The sequence below is a fragment of the Piliocolobus tephrosceles genome, chromosome 17 (assembly GCF_002776525.5).
Source record: "Piliocolobus tephrosceles isolate RC106 chromosome 17, ASM277652v3, whole genome shotgun sequence".
Taxonomy (NCBI): Eukaryota; Metazoa; Chordata; class Mammalia; order Primates; family Cercopithecidae; genus Piliocolobus; species Piliocolobus tephrosceles.
The window spans coordinates 65847253-65864399 of record NC_045450.1 but is presented as its reverse complement, the minus strand read 5'-3'; the positions used below and the strand labels follow the sequence as shown (position 1 = coordinate 65864399).

The 17147-nt window shown below is 49.6% G+C and overlaps 1 protein-coding gene across 1 annotated transcript in view; it reads left to right on the top strand.

Annotated features, from left to right (window-relative positions):
* PKD1L2 (polycystin 1 like 2) overlaps positions 1-17147 on the top strand; it is a 75855-nt gene that overhangs the window by 19205 nt on the left and 39503 nt on the right. Inside the window, exons 11-19 of the mRNA XM_031934468.1 lie at positions 1279-1501; positions 2369-2562; positions 5071-5301; positions 7820-7921; positions 8019-8197; positions 10254-10400; positions 12262-12461; positions 13793-14010; positions 14618-14834. Of these exons, the coding sequence (XP_031790328.1) occupies positions 1279-1501; positions 2369-2562; positions 5071-5301; positions 7820-7921; positions 8019-8197; positions 10254-10400; positions 12262-12461; positions 13793-14010; positions 14618-14834 (1711 nt within the window). The remainder of the gene's footprint in view (positions 1-1278; positions 1502-2368; positions 2563-5070; positions 5302-7819; positions 7922-8018; positions 8198-10253; positions 10401-12261; positions 12462-13792; positions 14011-14617; positions 14835-17147) is intronic.

Below are 17147 nucleotides of genomic sequence, written 5' to 3'. Positions count from 1 at the left end.
ACCACTCCCATTACATAGCCTCTAAAATGTCCAGTTAGGCTGGGCGTGAGGGCTCACACCTGCAATGCCAACAGTTTGGGAAGCCAAGGCGAGTAGATCACCTGAGATCAGGAGTTTGAGACCAGCCTGGCCAACAGTAAAACAGTTAGCAGAGCACTTTCACATGCATTAGCTCATTTCTGTTTAGTAAAACTCCGTCTCTACTAAAAATACAAAAAGCTGGGCATGCTGGCGGGTGCCTATAGTCCCAGTTACTCAGGAGACTGAGGCTGGAGAATCGCTTGAACTTGGGAGGCAGAGGTTGCAGTGAGCCAAGATTACACCACTGCACTCCAGCCTCGGCAACAGAGCAAGACTTCATCTCAAAAAAAAAAATAATAATAATAATAATAATAAAATAAAATGTCCAGTTAGATTTTCTTTAAAGTCAAACAAAAACATAAACACACCGTGGTGCAATGTAAGTTCATGTTTTTCAAAATTTTAATGATTTTATTCTAGTCTTCTACAATTTTCTCATCAATGCCTAATTCAATAACAATTTTTAATGATGTCTACGTTATCATCCCTGGAACCTGTGGATATGTCACCTTAAAGGCAAAAGGAAGGTCAGGTGTGTAGCTCACACCTGTAATCCCAGGGCTTTGGGAGGCTAAAGTGGGAGGATCACTTGAGCCCAGGAGTTCAAGGTTATAGTGAGCTGTGGTCATGCCATTGCCCTCCAGCCTGGGCAACAGAGCCAGGCCCTGTCTAAAAACAAAAACAAAACAAAACTGCAAAAGGGATTTTGCAGATGTGCTTGAGTCTTGCCCATCCTCAGATGGGAAGATTATCCTGGGTTATCCGGTGGGTTCTGTGTCATCCCAAGGGTCCGTATAAAAGGGAGGCAGAAAGGGAGGTGACTCCAGAAGACAAAAAAGTGATTTGATGACAGAAGCAAGAGGCTGGAGTGATGTGAAGAAGGGGTTATGAGCTAAGGAATGCAGGCAGCCACCAGAAGCTGTAAAAGGCAGGGAAGCAGGTTCTCCCCTAGCCCTGGGAAACTGATTTTGCACTTCCAGCCTTTAGAACTCTAAGATAACAACTGTGTATTGTCTTAAGCTTCCCACGGTGGTCATTTGTGATAGCAGCCATAGGAAACTAATACAATGAGCAAAGCCCGGCCTGGATTTCGGTTCCCAGGTGCTCAGGCCACACAGCCCTGCACAGCAGCCCTGATGCCCATGGGCTGGCATTGCCTTCCTGGCATCCCTTCAATAGGATTGTTTCTGAGCACAGATCCTGCTGCCCCGGCGTTCACAAGGACACAGCCAACCGACCATGTTGAACCTGACCAGTCCTGAAGCTTTGTGGGTGAACGTGACTTCAGGGGAGGCAACCTTGGGGATCCAGCTGCACTGGAGACCGGACATTGCGCTCACGCTCAGCCTAGGCTATGGCTACCACCCCAACAAGAGCAGCTACGATGCCCAAACTTACCTCGTACCAACGGCAGCTTCAGGTAGGCCTGTGACCATTTCCTGAGCTGCTGCCTGGGGTATGATCAGGTTCACTTGGGAATCAGAAGCCATAGGAAGAAAAGCAAAGAAAAAAAACCACCCCACACATTCAGTGGCTTATTTTTTGTTGGTGTTACTATCTGCCAACATTAGGTGAGCACTTACTATATGCCCCGAGGAAGTTTACAAGCTCATATGGAACTGACCTCATTGCAATCCTCATGACAACCCTTGGGAGGAGGAACTATCGAAATTTACACTTTCAGCAAGGTGTGGTGGCTCACGCCTATAATCCTAGCACTTTGGGAGGCCGAGCCGGACAGATCACTTGAGGTCAGGAGTTCAAGACCAGCCTGGCCAGCATGGCAAAACCCCGTATCTACTGCAAATACAAAAAGTAGCTAGGTGAGGTGGCGTACACCTGTAATCCCGGGTACTTGGGAGGCTGAGGCACAAGAATAGCTTGAACCTAGGAGGCAAAGTTTACAGTGAGCTGAGATCACGCCACTGCACTCCAGCCTGGATGACAAAGCAAGACTCTGTCTGAAAACAAAACAAAACAAAAAACTCTACTTCCAGATAAAAACAAAGAGGTTAAGGAGAAGGAGATCTGAGATCATACAGCCAGTAAGGAGCAGAATCTGTGTTTGAGCCCTTGTCTGTCTGACTCAGCCACGCACCCTGACTGGGGAGTGCCCCTTCTTCTGTGCTCCTGGTCTCAGGAGGAGAGAGTGCTCCTAGGACATCAGGGGTAGGGGAAAACCAGCAGGGTCTGCTTTCCTGCCAAGTGGCCTCAGTCACCCTCTCCCATGATCTTAACACCCATCTCAAGGAGGCTTCAGGCTGACCTGGAACCCCCTTTCCTACAGATGAGCTGCCCACGTGGATCCTGAGCCCACAGGACCTGCGTTTTGGAGAAGGTGTCTACTATTTGACTGTGGTCCCTGAGTCTGACCTGGAGCCAGTCCCCGGCAGGGACCTCACAGTTGGCATCACCACCTTCCTGTCTCAGTGTGTGTTCTGGGATGAGGTCCAGGAGACTTGGGACGACTCAGGGTGCCAGGTAAGGAGAGAGAAGTGAAGGAAGTGAGGCGGCTTGGTGGGCTGTGCCCAGCTCATGTAGGGTCCTCTTTTGCTGCCTCTGGCGCAGCATCTTGTGCCTCTCCATGGGGCCTTTGCTGTTCCTGGTGCCTGGGATACCTGCCTCATCCCTGCTTCAGCCTAAGCATTGCTTCCTGGAGAAAACTCTTCTTAACTCCCTAAGTCTGATTTCCTATTGTGAACCCCAGAGCACACACATCCATAGCATCTAACCCCAGTGCTCTTCATCCATAGCACTTCACAGAGAGGTCATTTCACCTCTACGCATGAGATCATTTAAATGACGTCTGTCTCCCTCCGTCCACTGGGAGCCCCCAGTGCTCCCAGTGCCAGAAACAATGTGCTTTGTTCACCACTGAGAACAAATGGTCATTGACCCAGGCGATGCATGACTCAGGAATCCCTGCTGCCTCTAGGTTGTTAAGGGAGGCCAGGGTGTCATTTCCGAGGGAATGAACTCATAGCTCAGCCCTCAGTTCTGTGCCAGGTGCGGGGCTCCATGCTTTGCTTGCATCGGCTCATCAAATCTGCACAATCATCTGCAAGATAGTTGTGACTCTCATTCTACAGGGGACAAAACAAAAGCTCAGGAAACTCAACTGACTAGTCCCAAATCTTACATCTAGGGCCAGGTGCAGTGGCTCAAGCCTGTAATCCCAGTACTTTGGGGGGCTGAGGCAGGCAGATCACCTGAGGTCAGGAGTTTAAGAGCAGCCTGGCCAACATGGTGAAACCCCATTTCTACTAAAGATACAGAAGTTAGCCAGGTGTGGTGGTGGGCACCGGTAGTCCCAGCTACTCAGGAGGCTGAGGCAGGAGAATCGCTTGAACTCGGGAGGCAGAGGTTGCAGTGAGCCTAGATAATGCCACTGCACTCCAACCCGGGCGACAGAGCAAGACTCTGTCACAAACAAACAAACAAAACATCTTCTTTACCCACCAGATGCCCCTAGGGGGTGATTGCGAGCTCCTAGGGGATTGGGGGTGGCCATGTGGGTGTGAAGCACGGGCACAGATGGCAGCCCCTGCCCTGGTTTACTCCAGTCCTCTTCCTGCCCGGCCATGTTATCTGGCACCACCTGCCCAAGTGTCATCACACCTTCCTGGTGCCGAGATGCCAGCTTAGGACTCAAACCTGTGTCCTTCTCTTTTTCTTCCTGTGGTTCCCCCAGGTTATTTTGCTTTTTGGTATAAGCTGACCAACCGTCCCAGCTTGCCCAGGACTGAAGGAGCTCTTGGGACTCAGGACTTTCCGTTTGAAAAACAGGAAAGGCCCTGGCAAACTGGATGAGTTAGTCACACCAGTGTCCTCTCAGCACCTAGCCTGTTGCTGGACGTAGAATTAGCACCCCACAAGTATCTGTCCTGTGAATGAGCATCAGGTAGACCACAGGGCTGAATGCCAAATTTGTGATCATGGTTGCCTATAGGGGATGAGGGACAAAGGGGATCTCAAATTTACTTGCAATATGTATGTATTTTTTTGAGACAGGGTCTCACTCTGTCTCCCAGGCTGGAGTGCAGTGGTGTGATCTCAGTTCATTGCAACCTTTGCCTCTGGAGTTCAAGCAATTCTTGTGCTTCAGCCTCCCAAGAAGCTCATATTGCAGGTGTGAACCACACTGTGGTGCACACCTGCAATCCCAGCACTTTGGGAGGCGGAGGCAGGCAGATTACTTGAGATCAGGAGATTGAGACCATCCTGACCAACATGGCGAAACCCCATCTCTACTAAAAATACCAAAATTAACCAGGAGTGGTGGTGCATGCCTGCAATCTCAGCTTTTTGGGAGGCTGAGGCATGAGAATTGCTTGAAGCCAGGAGGCAGAGGTTGCAGCAGTGAGCCGAGATTGTGTCACTACACTCCAGCCTGGGCGACAGAGTGAGATACTGTCTCAGAAGAAGACGAAAAAAAAGGCAAAGCAGACTGGCATCATATACACAGTTGTCCACTGAGAATGATGGATACAAAAATATTATAAATAATATTATTTACATATTTTAATTAAACAAAAAAGATTGGTCAGGCGCGGTGGCTCACTCCTGTAATCCCAGCACTTTAGGAGGCTGAGGTGGGCAGATCACGAGATCAGGAGATTGAGACCATCCTGGCTAACATGGTGAAACCCTGTCTCTACTAAAAATACAAAAAAAATTAGCTGGGTGTGGTGGTGCGTGCCTGTAATCCCAGCTACTTGAGAGGCTGAGGCAGTAGAATTGCTTGAACCCGGGAGGCAGAAATTGCAGTGAGCCAGGATCTCTCCACTACACTCCAGCCTGGCGACAGAGTGAGACTCTGTCTCAAAAAAAAAAAAAAAAAAAGATCAAAAGGGGCTTTTGAAGCTGGTCTCTCAGTGGTCTTCCCACCCCGTGCACCCTTCAAAGGGAATACCGTTCTCCCTTGAGCTCGAGCTAGCCGGGGTTGAGCTTCCGGAGTGTCTCCACTGATGGCCCCTTTATGGGTTGCAGGTGGGGCCTCGGACCAGCTCCTACCAGACACACTGCCTCTGCAACCACCTCACCTTCTTCGGAAGCACATTCCTGGTGATGCCCAATGCCATCGACATCCACCAGACTGCTGAGCTCTTTGCCACCTTCGAGGACAACCCTGTGGTCGTGACCACTGTGGGCTGCCTGTGCGTGGTCTACGTGTTGGTGGTGATCTGGGCGAGGAGGAAGGACGCTCAGGATCAGGCCAAGGTGAGGCTGAGAACCGTTGGTGCCGTGTACACCATCCTGGGGAAAACTCCATTGTTTTCAAATAATATTAGGCGTCACGGGAAGAGGGTATTTGTCTACTTAAGATTTTTTCCAGCCGGGCGTGGTGGCTTACACCTGTAATCCCAGCACTTTGGGAGGCCAAGGCAGACGGATTACCTGCGGTCAGGAGTTCAAGACCAGCCTGGCCAACATGGCGAAACCCCATCTCTACTAAAAATACAAAAATTAGTCGGGTGTGGTAGTGGGCACCTGTAGTCCCAGCTACTCAGGAGGCTGAGGCAGGAGAATTGCTTGAAACCGGGAGGTGGAGGTTGCAGTGAGCCGAGATTATGCTACTGCACTCCAGTCTGGACAACAGAACAAGACTTTGTCTCAAAAAAAAAAAAAAAAAAATTTCCAATATATTCAGTATGCCTGACACATACATAGTAGGACTTCAGCCAATATTTATGGCTATCTGAAGAAGAGGTAATGAATGAATGCAAGGTTGCATTGTCACAGAGCTCTGAAAGTCTCTCAGTTCCTACCCCTTCCCGCGAAGCAACATCACTCAGAATTTCATGTGGGTTAAATTTAATAAGATAATAGTTTCAGCATTGATACTACTGTCTTTGATTCACCCGAGGGATTAAGCATTAATACTTGAAGAGCCTCTGCTGTAGGTTGGTTCCTGGGAAGGAGACTCTGAGGCAAAGTTGAGCATGCAGAGTGTGCAGGGTGTGTATTAAGGGGGCTTGGGACCTGCACCTGGGAAGGGAAGGAAGGAGGCTTCATGGGCAGAGAAAGAAGCTGAGCTGTGATGCAGCCCAGTGACAGCGCGGCCCAGCTCCTGGGGAGCACCGGAGCTGTCCCAAGTTGAGTTGAGATACCCAGGTCTTGACCACACCCAGATACTCTGCCAATTGGTCATTGGGTGCTGGCTGCCCCAAGGAGGCACAATCTCAAAAAAGGTAGCTGTTGCATTTTTGACCCCATCAACTGAGGCAATGACCTCCGTGGGAGGGGGATCTGGACAGCGAATCTTGGAGTTGACTATAGCCTCTGGCCAACTCTGGCTAATTTCTTTTTATTTTTATTTTTGCCAAATTCTTAAAATTTTTTTTTTTAATTCTTATGGGTACATAGTAGGCATATGTATATGTATGAGGTGTATGGGACATTTCGATACAGGCATGTAGTGTGTCATAATCACATTGGGGTAATTAGGGTATCCATGTCCTCGAGCATTTATCCTTTGTGTTACAAACAACCCAATTATACTCTTTTAGTTATTTTTAAATGTATAGTTATTATTGACTGCAGTCACCCTGTTGTGCTATCAAATACTAGATCTTATTCATCTTATTCATTCTTTTTTTTTTTTTTTTTTTTTTCCTGAGAGGGAGTCTTGCTCTGTCACCCAGGCTGGAGTTAGGTGGCATGATCTCTGCTCACTGCAACTTCTGCCTCCTGGATTCAAGCAATTTCCTGCCTCAGCCTCCTGAGTAGCTGGGACTACAGGCACCAGCCACCATGTCCAGTTAATTTTTGTGATTTTAGTAGCGACAGGGTTTCACCACATTGGTCAGGCTGGTCTCTAACTCCTAACCTCAAGTGATCCACTTGCCTCGGCCTCCCAAAATGCTGGGATTACAAGCTTAAGCCACTGCACCTGGCCTACATCGTATTCATTCTTTCTAATTTTTGTACCCATTAACCACCTCGTCTTCCCCCTGATTCCAGCCCCCGCTACCTTTCCCAGCCGCTGGTGACCATCATTCTACTCTCTATCTCCATGAGTTCATTTGTTGCTGAACCATCTTAACGTTTCATTTCTTTAAAATTCCCTCAGAAACACCACCTGGTTACAAATGTTATGAGAAATCATACATGTACAGAGTTTGTACGGTTCACCAGCTCAAACATTCAATGTTCTCAGCTTATCAAGGTCATTTCCAATTTAACTACATGGGGGTCATATCTCATAAAGAATGTACTTTGGGGCCAGACGTGGTGGCTTACGCCTGTAATCCCAGCACTTTGGGAGGCTTAGGCAGGCGGATCACTTGAGGTCAGAAGTTTCAGACCAGCCTGGCCAACATGGTGAAACCCGTCTCTAACTAACAATACAAAAATTAGCCAGGCATGGTGGTGCACGCCTGTAGTCCCAGCTACTCTGGAGGCTGAGGCAGGAGAATCACTTGAACCCGGGAGCCAGAGGTTGCAGAGACCAAGATCACGCCACTGTACTCCAGCCTGGGCAACAGAGCGAGATCCTGTCTCAAAACAAAACAGGAGGAAGAAAAGAACGTACTTCACGTTTTTATTTTCGCAGTGTTTTGCACTTGAAACCCTGCTTTTATGAAGAACAGTTCTCACCCGAGGGGATGAATAAATGGCACATGTAATTTTGCTTTGCCCAACTCATGACTGTCACGAATCGTCAGCTCCTTCTTGGCTGGTGGGTGATGCACGAACCCACTGAGCAAGGCCTTCCTAATGCTGCCCTTCTCTTCAGGTGAAGGTCACAGTGCTGGAAGACAATGATCCCTTTGCTCAGTACCACTACCTGGTGACAGTCTACACAGGACACCGACGAGGGGCAGCCACGTCCTCAAAGGTACCTGCCCATGCAAGATCCCCTGATTGATGAGCTCGTCCCACCCAGCCCTGCTATGCCACTGTGGAGTTACCCACTCCTGGTCTCTGGATTTCAGGTGACTGTCACCCTGTATGGCCTGGATGGAGAGAGTGAACCCCACCACCTCTCTGATCCCGACACTCCGGTTTTTGAGCGAGGAGCAGTGGATGCCTTCCTTCTCTCCACCCTGTTCCCCCTGGGGGAACTGCGGAGCCTCCGGCTGTGGCATGACAACTCAGGGGACCGGCCATCCTGGTGTGTGGGGGGCAGACAAACCGTGAGAACCTATGAAGTGCCAGGCCCAGGGCTGGGCACTGGACATTTGCCTCCTTCCTGATCTTCACAAGCCCCTGCAAGACACATAGAATGATCTCTGTTTCACAGACGAGGAAACCCAGGGTCAGAAAAGCCCACTGGTTCATGGTCCACACAACTGGATCAGTAGCTAGGAGGAGGACTGGAAGCTACAGCTAGCCCCACCTTCAGTGCTAGCCCCACCCTCGTCCCTTTTGCAGCATCAACCTGTGACTTGCCCAAGGTCACACAGCTGGCAAGTTTGGAGCAAGGTTCTCCCCATTCTGAGGCCAAAATGACAGACCCAGATGAGTGGTGTCCGGTCTGACCACCCGTTGGTAGCTGGTGGCTTTAGAAAAACAATAGCACTTGAATTCACCTACAGGACTAAGCATTAATATCTTAAGTGCGGCCGCTGTAGGTTGCTCCCGGGAAGCAGGCTTTGAGATGGAGTTGCATACGCAGGGTATTTATTACAGGGCCCTGGGACCAGCACCTGAGAAAGGAGGGAAGGAGGTAGAATGGCAGAAAAATCGAGCTGTGATGCAGCCCAACAACAGTGCGGTCAGCCACTGGGCAGCTCTGGAGCTGTCCCACATTGGGTTGAAATATCCAGGTCTTCGTCTCTGTAGGCACTGCATCACTGGATGCCAGCTGCCCCAGAAGAGCCTGTGACCTTGACAGAGGTGGCTTTTGCATTCTTACAGGGCTGCCCTTCCTGAAATGAGAAAATGCATGTCAAGAGCATCTTAGCATAGCCCCCACTATACAGTAAACGCTCAGTGAAGAATGGCTGTTACTATCATTACGGTTTTTTGGTTTTGTTTTGTTTTGAGTCAGAGTCTCACTCTGTCACCCAGGCTGGTAGTACAGTGGCACAATCTCCACTCACCACAGCCTCTGCTTCCTGGGTTCAAGTGATTCTCCTGCCTCTGCCTCCTGAGTAGCTGGGATTACAGGCATGCACCACCATGTCCAGCTAATTTTTATTTATTTATTTATTGTATTTTTAGTAGAGATGAGGTTTCCCCATGTTGGCCAGGCTGGTTTCGAACTCATGACCTCAAGTGATCCACCCGTCTTGGCCTCCCAGAGTGCTGGGATTACAGACGTGAGTCACTCCCCCCAGCCATCATTGCTGTTCTTGTTGGCTATATAGCAACAGGGAAAACCGCTGCTCGATCTGACATCACAGGATAGGCAAGATAATTTCAATTCTTCCCCATACCTCAAAGACCTAAATCAGGTTAGATGATACCCACAAAGTCCTCAGCCCAAGATAGATGGTGGTTCTTTAGTTAGAAACACAAGAGAGGAGGCTGGGCACGGTGGCTCACGCCTGTAATCCCAGCACTTTGGGAGGCTGAGGTGAGTGGATCACCTGAGGTCAGGAGTTTGACACCAGCATGACCAACATGGAGAAACCCCATCTCTACTAAAAATACAAAATTAGCCGGGTGTGGTGGTGTATAACTGTAATCCCAGCTATCCGGGAGGCTGAGGCAAGAGAATCACTTGAACCTGGGAGGTGGAAGTTATGGTGAGCCGAGATCACTGCATTGCACTCCAGCCTGGGTGACAGAGCCAGATTCTGTCTAAAATTTAAAAAAAGAAAGAAAGAAATGCCAGAGAGGACAATGTTCTGCGTACTCCAGCCTGCACCTGCCTGAATACATACATACACTTTAGACAGTTTGGCTTTACTTGCTCATGTCTGGATGCTGGCCCTGAGCTCGGTGCCATGTGTACAGGTTAATGGTCTCCAAATGCACCCTTTTGCAGCATCTTTGTGGAAACACGGCAGCTTCCCAGAGTTGGCTCTCTACAGTAGCTGAACTCCTCATGCGAGGCCAATTTTGATTAAGGCACCAAGAACAAAGAAAACTATGGTTTCTTTTTTTGAGGAGCTCTTGTTCTTTGGGTTCATGTTTGCAAAGCTGTTACCTTGGTGATGATGTCCAAGGAGGCCTCCTCCCCTGCTCCACCTTATCCTAAAAACCATGGGTCCCTTATCTAGGTATGTGAGCCGGGTGCTGGTCTATGACTTGGCGATGGACCGGAAGTGGTATTTCCTCTGCAACTCCTGGCTGTCCATCGATGTTGGAGACTGTGTCCTCGACAAGGTGTTTCCTGTGGCCACGGAGCAGGACAGAAAACAATTCAGGTACTTTATTTTTCTTTATTTTTATTTTCTTTATGTTTGAGATAAGGTCTCGTTCCGCCACCCAGGCTGGAGTGCAGTGGCACGGTCACAGCTCACTGCAACCTCAACCTCCCTGGATCAAGCGATCCTCTCACCTCAGCCTCTTGAGCACCTGGGACTACAGGCATGCACCACGGTGCCTCGCTTTTTTTTTTTTTTTTTTAAGTAGAGATGAGTCCTTGCTATGTTGCCTAGGCTGGTCTCGGCCTTCTGGGCTCAAGAGATCCCCCCACCTCAGCCTCCTGAGTAGCTGCAACTATAGAAACACCACCGTGCCCAACTGTTTTTGTAGAGATGGGGTTTCACCATATTGCCCAGACTGGTCTCAAACTCCTGGGCTCAAGGGATCCTCCTGTATCAGCCTCCCAAAGTTTTGGGGTTACAGTCGTGAGCCACTGTGCTTGGCTGTGCCTGCGATTTTTTTTTTTTTTTTTTTTTTTTTTTAACAGAGTCTTACTCTGTCACCCAGGCTGGAGTACAGTGGCACAATATTGGCTCACTGTGACCTCTGCCTCCTGAGTTCAAGCAATTCTCCTGCTTCAGCCACTCAAGTAGCTGAGATTACAGGCACATGCCACCATGCCTGGCTAATTTTTGTACTTTTATTAGGGATGGTTTCACCACATTGGCCAGGCTATTCTCAAACTCCTGACCACAAACAACCCTCTCTCCTTGCCCTGCTAAAGTCCTGGGATTACAGATATAAGCCACTGCACTCCGTCATGCCTGGGATTTTTAACCACTGTACTCCCAATGATCTAACTGTAACAGAACTAATAGTATTTTAGCTATATTATTACATTAAAATTATAGCAAAAATAACAATGCTAACACTGAATGAACGCTTTACAAAATTATCACTTTTAATCCTTTCAACAATCCAGTGAGGTAGCTTCTGTTATTACTTGCCCTAATTTATAGACAAGTCATCTAAGGTAGAAAGAACTAAGTAACTTGCCTGAGGTCACACAGCTGGTAAGAGGGCTGTCTGGGATTCTAATCTAGCTTCCAGAGCCTTCCTTGTTAACTCTAAGTGATGCTGCTATGATGCTGTGTTTCTTCTATTAAAAAAAAACCAGGGGGCCAGGCTCAGTGGCACATGCCTGTAATACCAGGACTTTGGGAGGCCGAGGCAGACGGATCATGAGGTCAAGAGATCAAGACCATCCTGGCCAACATAGTAGTAGATACCCTGTCTCTACTAAAAATACAAAAAAATAAATAAATAAATTAGCTGGGTATGGTGGCACACGCCTGCAGTCCCAGATATTCGGGAGGATGAGGCAGGAGAATCGCTTGAACCCCGGAGGCAGAGGTTGCAGTGAGCCAAGACCATGCCACTGCACTCCTGCCTGGTGACAGAGCAAGACTCCATCTAAAAAAAATGTGGCCAGGCGTGGTGGCTCACATCTGTAATCCCAGCACTTTGGGAGGCCAAGGCAGGCAGATCACTTGAGGTCAGGAGTGTGAGACCAGTCTGACCAATATGGAGAAATCCCGTCTCTACTAAAAATAAAAAAAATTAGCCAGGCGTGGTGGTGGGCACCTGTAATCCCAGCTACCTGGGAGGCTGAGGCAGGAGAATCGCTTTAATCTGGGAGGCAGAGGTTGCAGTGAGCCGAGACTGTGCCATTGCACTCCAGCCTGGGTGACAGAGCAAGGTATCATCTCAAAAAAAAAAAAAAAAAAAAAGTGTGAATAATCTTAGAAGCAAATCTCTGCCTCTCTTCCTCCTTCTCATCCCAAGAATGATCCACAGAGACCGGTTTCCCCCATTCCTGTCTCCCTAAATGCCTGTCCGTCTCTCCCTGCCTGCCTGCAGCCACCTGTTTTTCTTGAAGACTTCCGCGGGCTTCCAGGATGGACACATCTGGTATTCCATCTTCAGCCGCTGTGCTCGCAGCAGCTTCACCCGCGTCCAGAGGGTATCCTGCTGCTTCTCCCTGCTGCTGTGCACCATGCTGACCAGCATCATGTTCTGGGGGGTCCCCAAGGACCCGGCTGAGCAAAAGATGGACTTGGGTAATTCCCAGTGTCACGGAGGTCAGGGCTAGTGGCTGGTGGACCTGAGCCTTCACTGCTCCAGCAATGCCACTGCCATTCCAGAGTCCCCAAGACCACCCTCCAGTTCAGCGATCCACTAGCAGGACTCACAGAACCCATTGTCCTTAGAGTTATGGTTTACCGGACAGGCAGTGAAAGGATACAGCTGGGTGCAGTAGCTCTCGCCTATAATCCCAGTACTCTGGGAGGCCAAGGCAGGTGAATCAACTGAGGTCAGGAGTTTGAGACCAGCCTGACCAGCATGGTGAAACCCCGTCTCCACTAAAAATACAAAATTAGCCGGGTGTGGTGGCGCACACCTGTGGTTCCAGCTATTCAGGAGGCTGAGGCAGGAAAATCACTTAAACCTGGGAGGCAGAGATTGCAGTGAGCTGAGATCTCGCCATTGCTCTCCAGCCTGGGCAAAAAAATGCAAAACTCTATCTCAAAAACAAAACAAAACAAACAAACAAAAAAAACCACAGAAAGGATACAGATTAAAACCAGCAAAGGGAAGGGACACATGGAGCAGGGGCCAGGAGAGACCAGGCACAGAGCTTCCAGCATCCTCTCCCAGTGGAGTTGTGGATGGTGCTGACTTCTCCTGACGATGTGTGACAGTGCACATGGAGTACTGCCAACCAGGGGGACTCACTCCAGCCTTGCGGTTCAGATTTTTTTTTTTTTTTTGAGACAGAGTTTTGCTCTTGTCATCCAAGCTGGAATGCCGTGGTACAATCTCGGCTCACTGCAACCTCCGCCTCCCGTGTTCAAGCAATTCTCCTGCCTCAGCCTCCTGAGTAGCTGGGATTACAGGAGCCACCACCATGCCCAGCTAATTTTTATATTTTTAATAGAGACGGGGTTTCACCATGTTGGCCAGGCTGGTCTCAAACTCCTGCCCTCAGTTAATCCACCCACCCCGGCCTCCCAAAGTGCTGGGATTACAGGCATGAGCCTCCATGCCCAGCCACTATTCGGAACTTTTATTGGGGCTCCAACATATAGGCATGACTGACACCCACATGGCTAGCCTTCACCTCCAGCCCCTCTAGAGGTCAAGCTGACACCATATGGTCTAGGCCCCCACCATAAATCTCATCATTAGCACAAACCATCCGGTGTGGCCCAAGACCCCAGGGAAACAAACACATTCTTAGCAGTCAGGACCTTCCAAAGGCTGAGCAGTGACCTCCCTGGCATTGGGCAGGGTTAACCCTTCACTGCACAGCCACCTTCCACAAAGGGCAGACGGTACCGGGCTCTGGGCGGTGGTCTCTCCCTTTGACCCCTTCCTTCCCTTTCCCCAGGTAAAATTGAATTCACCTGGCAGGAGGTGATGATTGGCCTGGAGAGCTCTATCCTCATGTTCCCCATCAACCTCCTGATTGTTCAGATCTTTCGGAACACCCGTCCCCGGGTCACTAAGGAGCAGAACACCGAGAAACGGGACCAGGCGTCCCCCAACCTGACTCCTTCCCAACAGCCCGTGGAGGATGGCCTTCTGACACCTGAGGCAGTGACCAAGGCAGGTCCTCAACCTCAGCTAGTGTGGGGGGTGCTCTAGCCTCAGCGGAAGTCGGGGAGAGCCCTGGGGCTTGAGGCCCAGCAGCCCGGTGTTGCCTGGCAGCATGTGATGCCAAAATTCATCAACTGAAAACACACATACACATGCAACATGCATGCACCCATGCATCTGTACACACATGCACACACAAACACACAGGTGCACATATGCACACATGCACACACAGAGACACACAGACACGTACATACACATGTGCACACACGCATACACACACACTTTTTGAGTATCTGCTATGTGCAAAGAATTATGCCTTCATGGTACACTCCCAGGCTGGAAGCCAGTGGACAAGACTCCCCGCTCTGCATTCATGCATTCAATAAGCTTTCATTGAGCACCTACTGTCTGCCCCGCTTTGGAGTACAGCCTGGAATGAGTTCAAACCCTAGAAGAGGGATTTAAGAGCTGACAAATGGAAGCTCAGGCAGGTCACTCTCATATCTCAGTGGGCAGAGCAGGGCTCCCTACACAGGTTGCCAGGCCCAGGGCGTGTGCTCTTGACTCCTGTGCTGCACCCCTCACCTTGGCTCGTGGCCCCTTTCCCCACCAGGATGTGTCAAGGATTGTCAGCTCCCTCTTCAAAGCCCTCAAGCTGCCATCCCCCTCCTCGGGCTGGGACTCAGTGAACCTGATGGACATCAACAGTCTCCTGGCCTTGGTGGAAGATGTCATTTGTCCACAGAACACATCAGGGCAGGTGTTCCGGGAAGAAGCCAAAATGAGAGAGGACCCCATAACACTCACTTTGGGGTCATCACAAATGAAAGGTAAGCCCTGGACATGTCTGTGCCAAGAGAAGCCGCATTTTAGAGCTGGGTAGAGACACAGCAAAGGGGCCACTAGCCAGTTGTGTGGCCATGGACAGGTGACCTCCGTTCTTGACACCTCGGTGCCTTCTTCTGTAGAGTGCTGGGGTGCAAAGCTGAACTCGATCCGTGCCTGAATGTGTGGGGCAGGACACAAGACCACGGTCGGGGCAGCAAAAACCATTAAAGAACATGGATTGCAGACTGGAAAAGTTATTCTTTTCTCTATTCGTTTTCAATCCTCCTAATTAAGTCAAGGGCTGGGAGCACTGGCTCATGCCTCTAATCCCAGCACTTTAGGAAGCTGAGGCGGGCGGATTGCTTGAGGCCAGGAATTTGAGACCGGCCTTGGCAACATAGCAAGACATGTCTCTACAAAAAGTTTAAAAATTAACCAGGTGTTAGCCAAGCACGGTGGCTCACGCCTGTATTCCCAGCACTTTGGGAGACCAAGGTGGGCAGATCATTTGAGGTCAGGAGTTCGAGACCAGAATGCCCAACATGGTGAAACCTCATCTCTACTAAAAATACAAAAATTAGCTGGGCGTGATGGTGCACGTTTGTAATCCCAGCTACTTGGGAGGTTGAGGCAGAAGAATCACTTGAACCCAGGAGGTAGAGGTTACAGTGAGCCAAGATCACAGCATTGCACTCCAGCCTGGGCAACAGAGCAAGACTCCATCTCAATGGGCACCTGTAGTCCCAGCTATTTAAAAGGCTGAGGTGGGAGGATCCCTTGATCCCAGGAGTTGGAGGTTACAGCGAGCTAGTTTGAGGTTACAAGTGTCACTGCACCCCAGCTTGGGTGACAGAGCAAGACCCTAGCTCTAAAAAAAAGGGAGAAAGTCTCAGTTTGGTGTGACTGTGTCTTTAATGCCTCTCTAACACTCCTTAATCTGTTTGGCAGAGATAACAGATCTCAAATTCAGAGCTTTTGGCAACAATATCCAGCTACAACCCAGTAACACTGTTTTGTTTTCACTAAACAAATGTATGCATAGCATATTATTCCAGTTTCAACTAGTCTCCTTGTTCCCTTCCTGCCTCTTTCCTGTCCATCCTCCCATTTAGAGCAGTGCCATATAATAGAACTTTCTACACTGATGGAAATGTTCTCTGGAACATGGCGGATAGTTGTGCGGGTTTAGAATGCTACCATTTTTAATACACAACGGTGGCCACTATCTAAACCTTGTTTAGAACACAAAAGTGTGGCTTATAGAATAAGCAATTTGAATTCATAATTCTTGGCTCCACCCCTGATAGAGTGACATGCACCTGTAGTCTCAGCTGCTCGAGAGGCTGAGGCAGAGAATCGGTTGAACCTGGGAGGTGTAGGCAACCGTGAGCTGAGATCGCATCACTGCACACCAGCCTGGGTGACAGAGCAAGACTCTATCTCCAAAAAAAAAAAAAAAAAAAAAAAGAATTTGCCCCAGAGAGCTGGGTTTGGGCTGCTTATGGAGGTCATCCCTGCAGGACTTTACTTCCACTAGATGCTTGACCTTGAGTTTGGGGGTTTTGGCATTCACAGCTGGACACACTGGACCTTAAGAACGTGAACTTTGGAGTCGGCCAGAACCTTGGGATCTCCCAGCTGCAGTAGCAGCGGTGCAACTGTAAACAAGTTGCTCAACCCCTCTGAGACTTCATTTCTTCCCTTAGAAAATAGGAGTGTTGGCCGGGTGCGGTGGCTCGTGCCTGTAATCCCAGCACTTTGGGAGGCCGAGGTGAGCGGATCACCTGGGGTCAGGAGTTCAAGACCAGCCTGGTCAACATGACAAAACCCCGTCTCTACTAAAAATACAAAAATTAGCTGGGTGTGGTGGCACATGCTGGTAGTCCCAGCTACTCTGGAGGGTGAGGCAGGAGAATCACTTGAACCTGGGAGGTGGAGGTTACAGTGATCTGAGATTGCACCACTGCACTCCAGCCTGGGCGACAGAGCAAGACTCCTGTCTCAAAAATAAAGGGGGGGAGTGTGGCCGGGCGCGGTGGCTCAAGCCTGTAATCCCAGCACTTTGGGAGGCCGAGATGGGCGGATCACGAGGTCAGGAGATTGAGACCATCCTGGCTAACATGGTGAAACCCCGTCTCTACTAAAAAATACAAAAAACTACCCGGGCGAGATGGCGGGCGCCTGTAGTCCCAGCTACTCGGGAGGCTGAGGCAGGAGAATGGCGTGAACCTGGGAGGCGGAGCTTGTAGTGAGCTAAGATCCGGCCATTGCACTCCAGCCTGGGCAACAGAGCGAGACTCCGTCTCAAAAAAAAA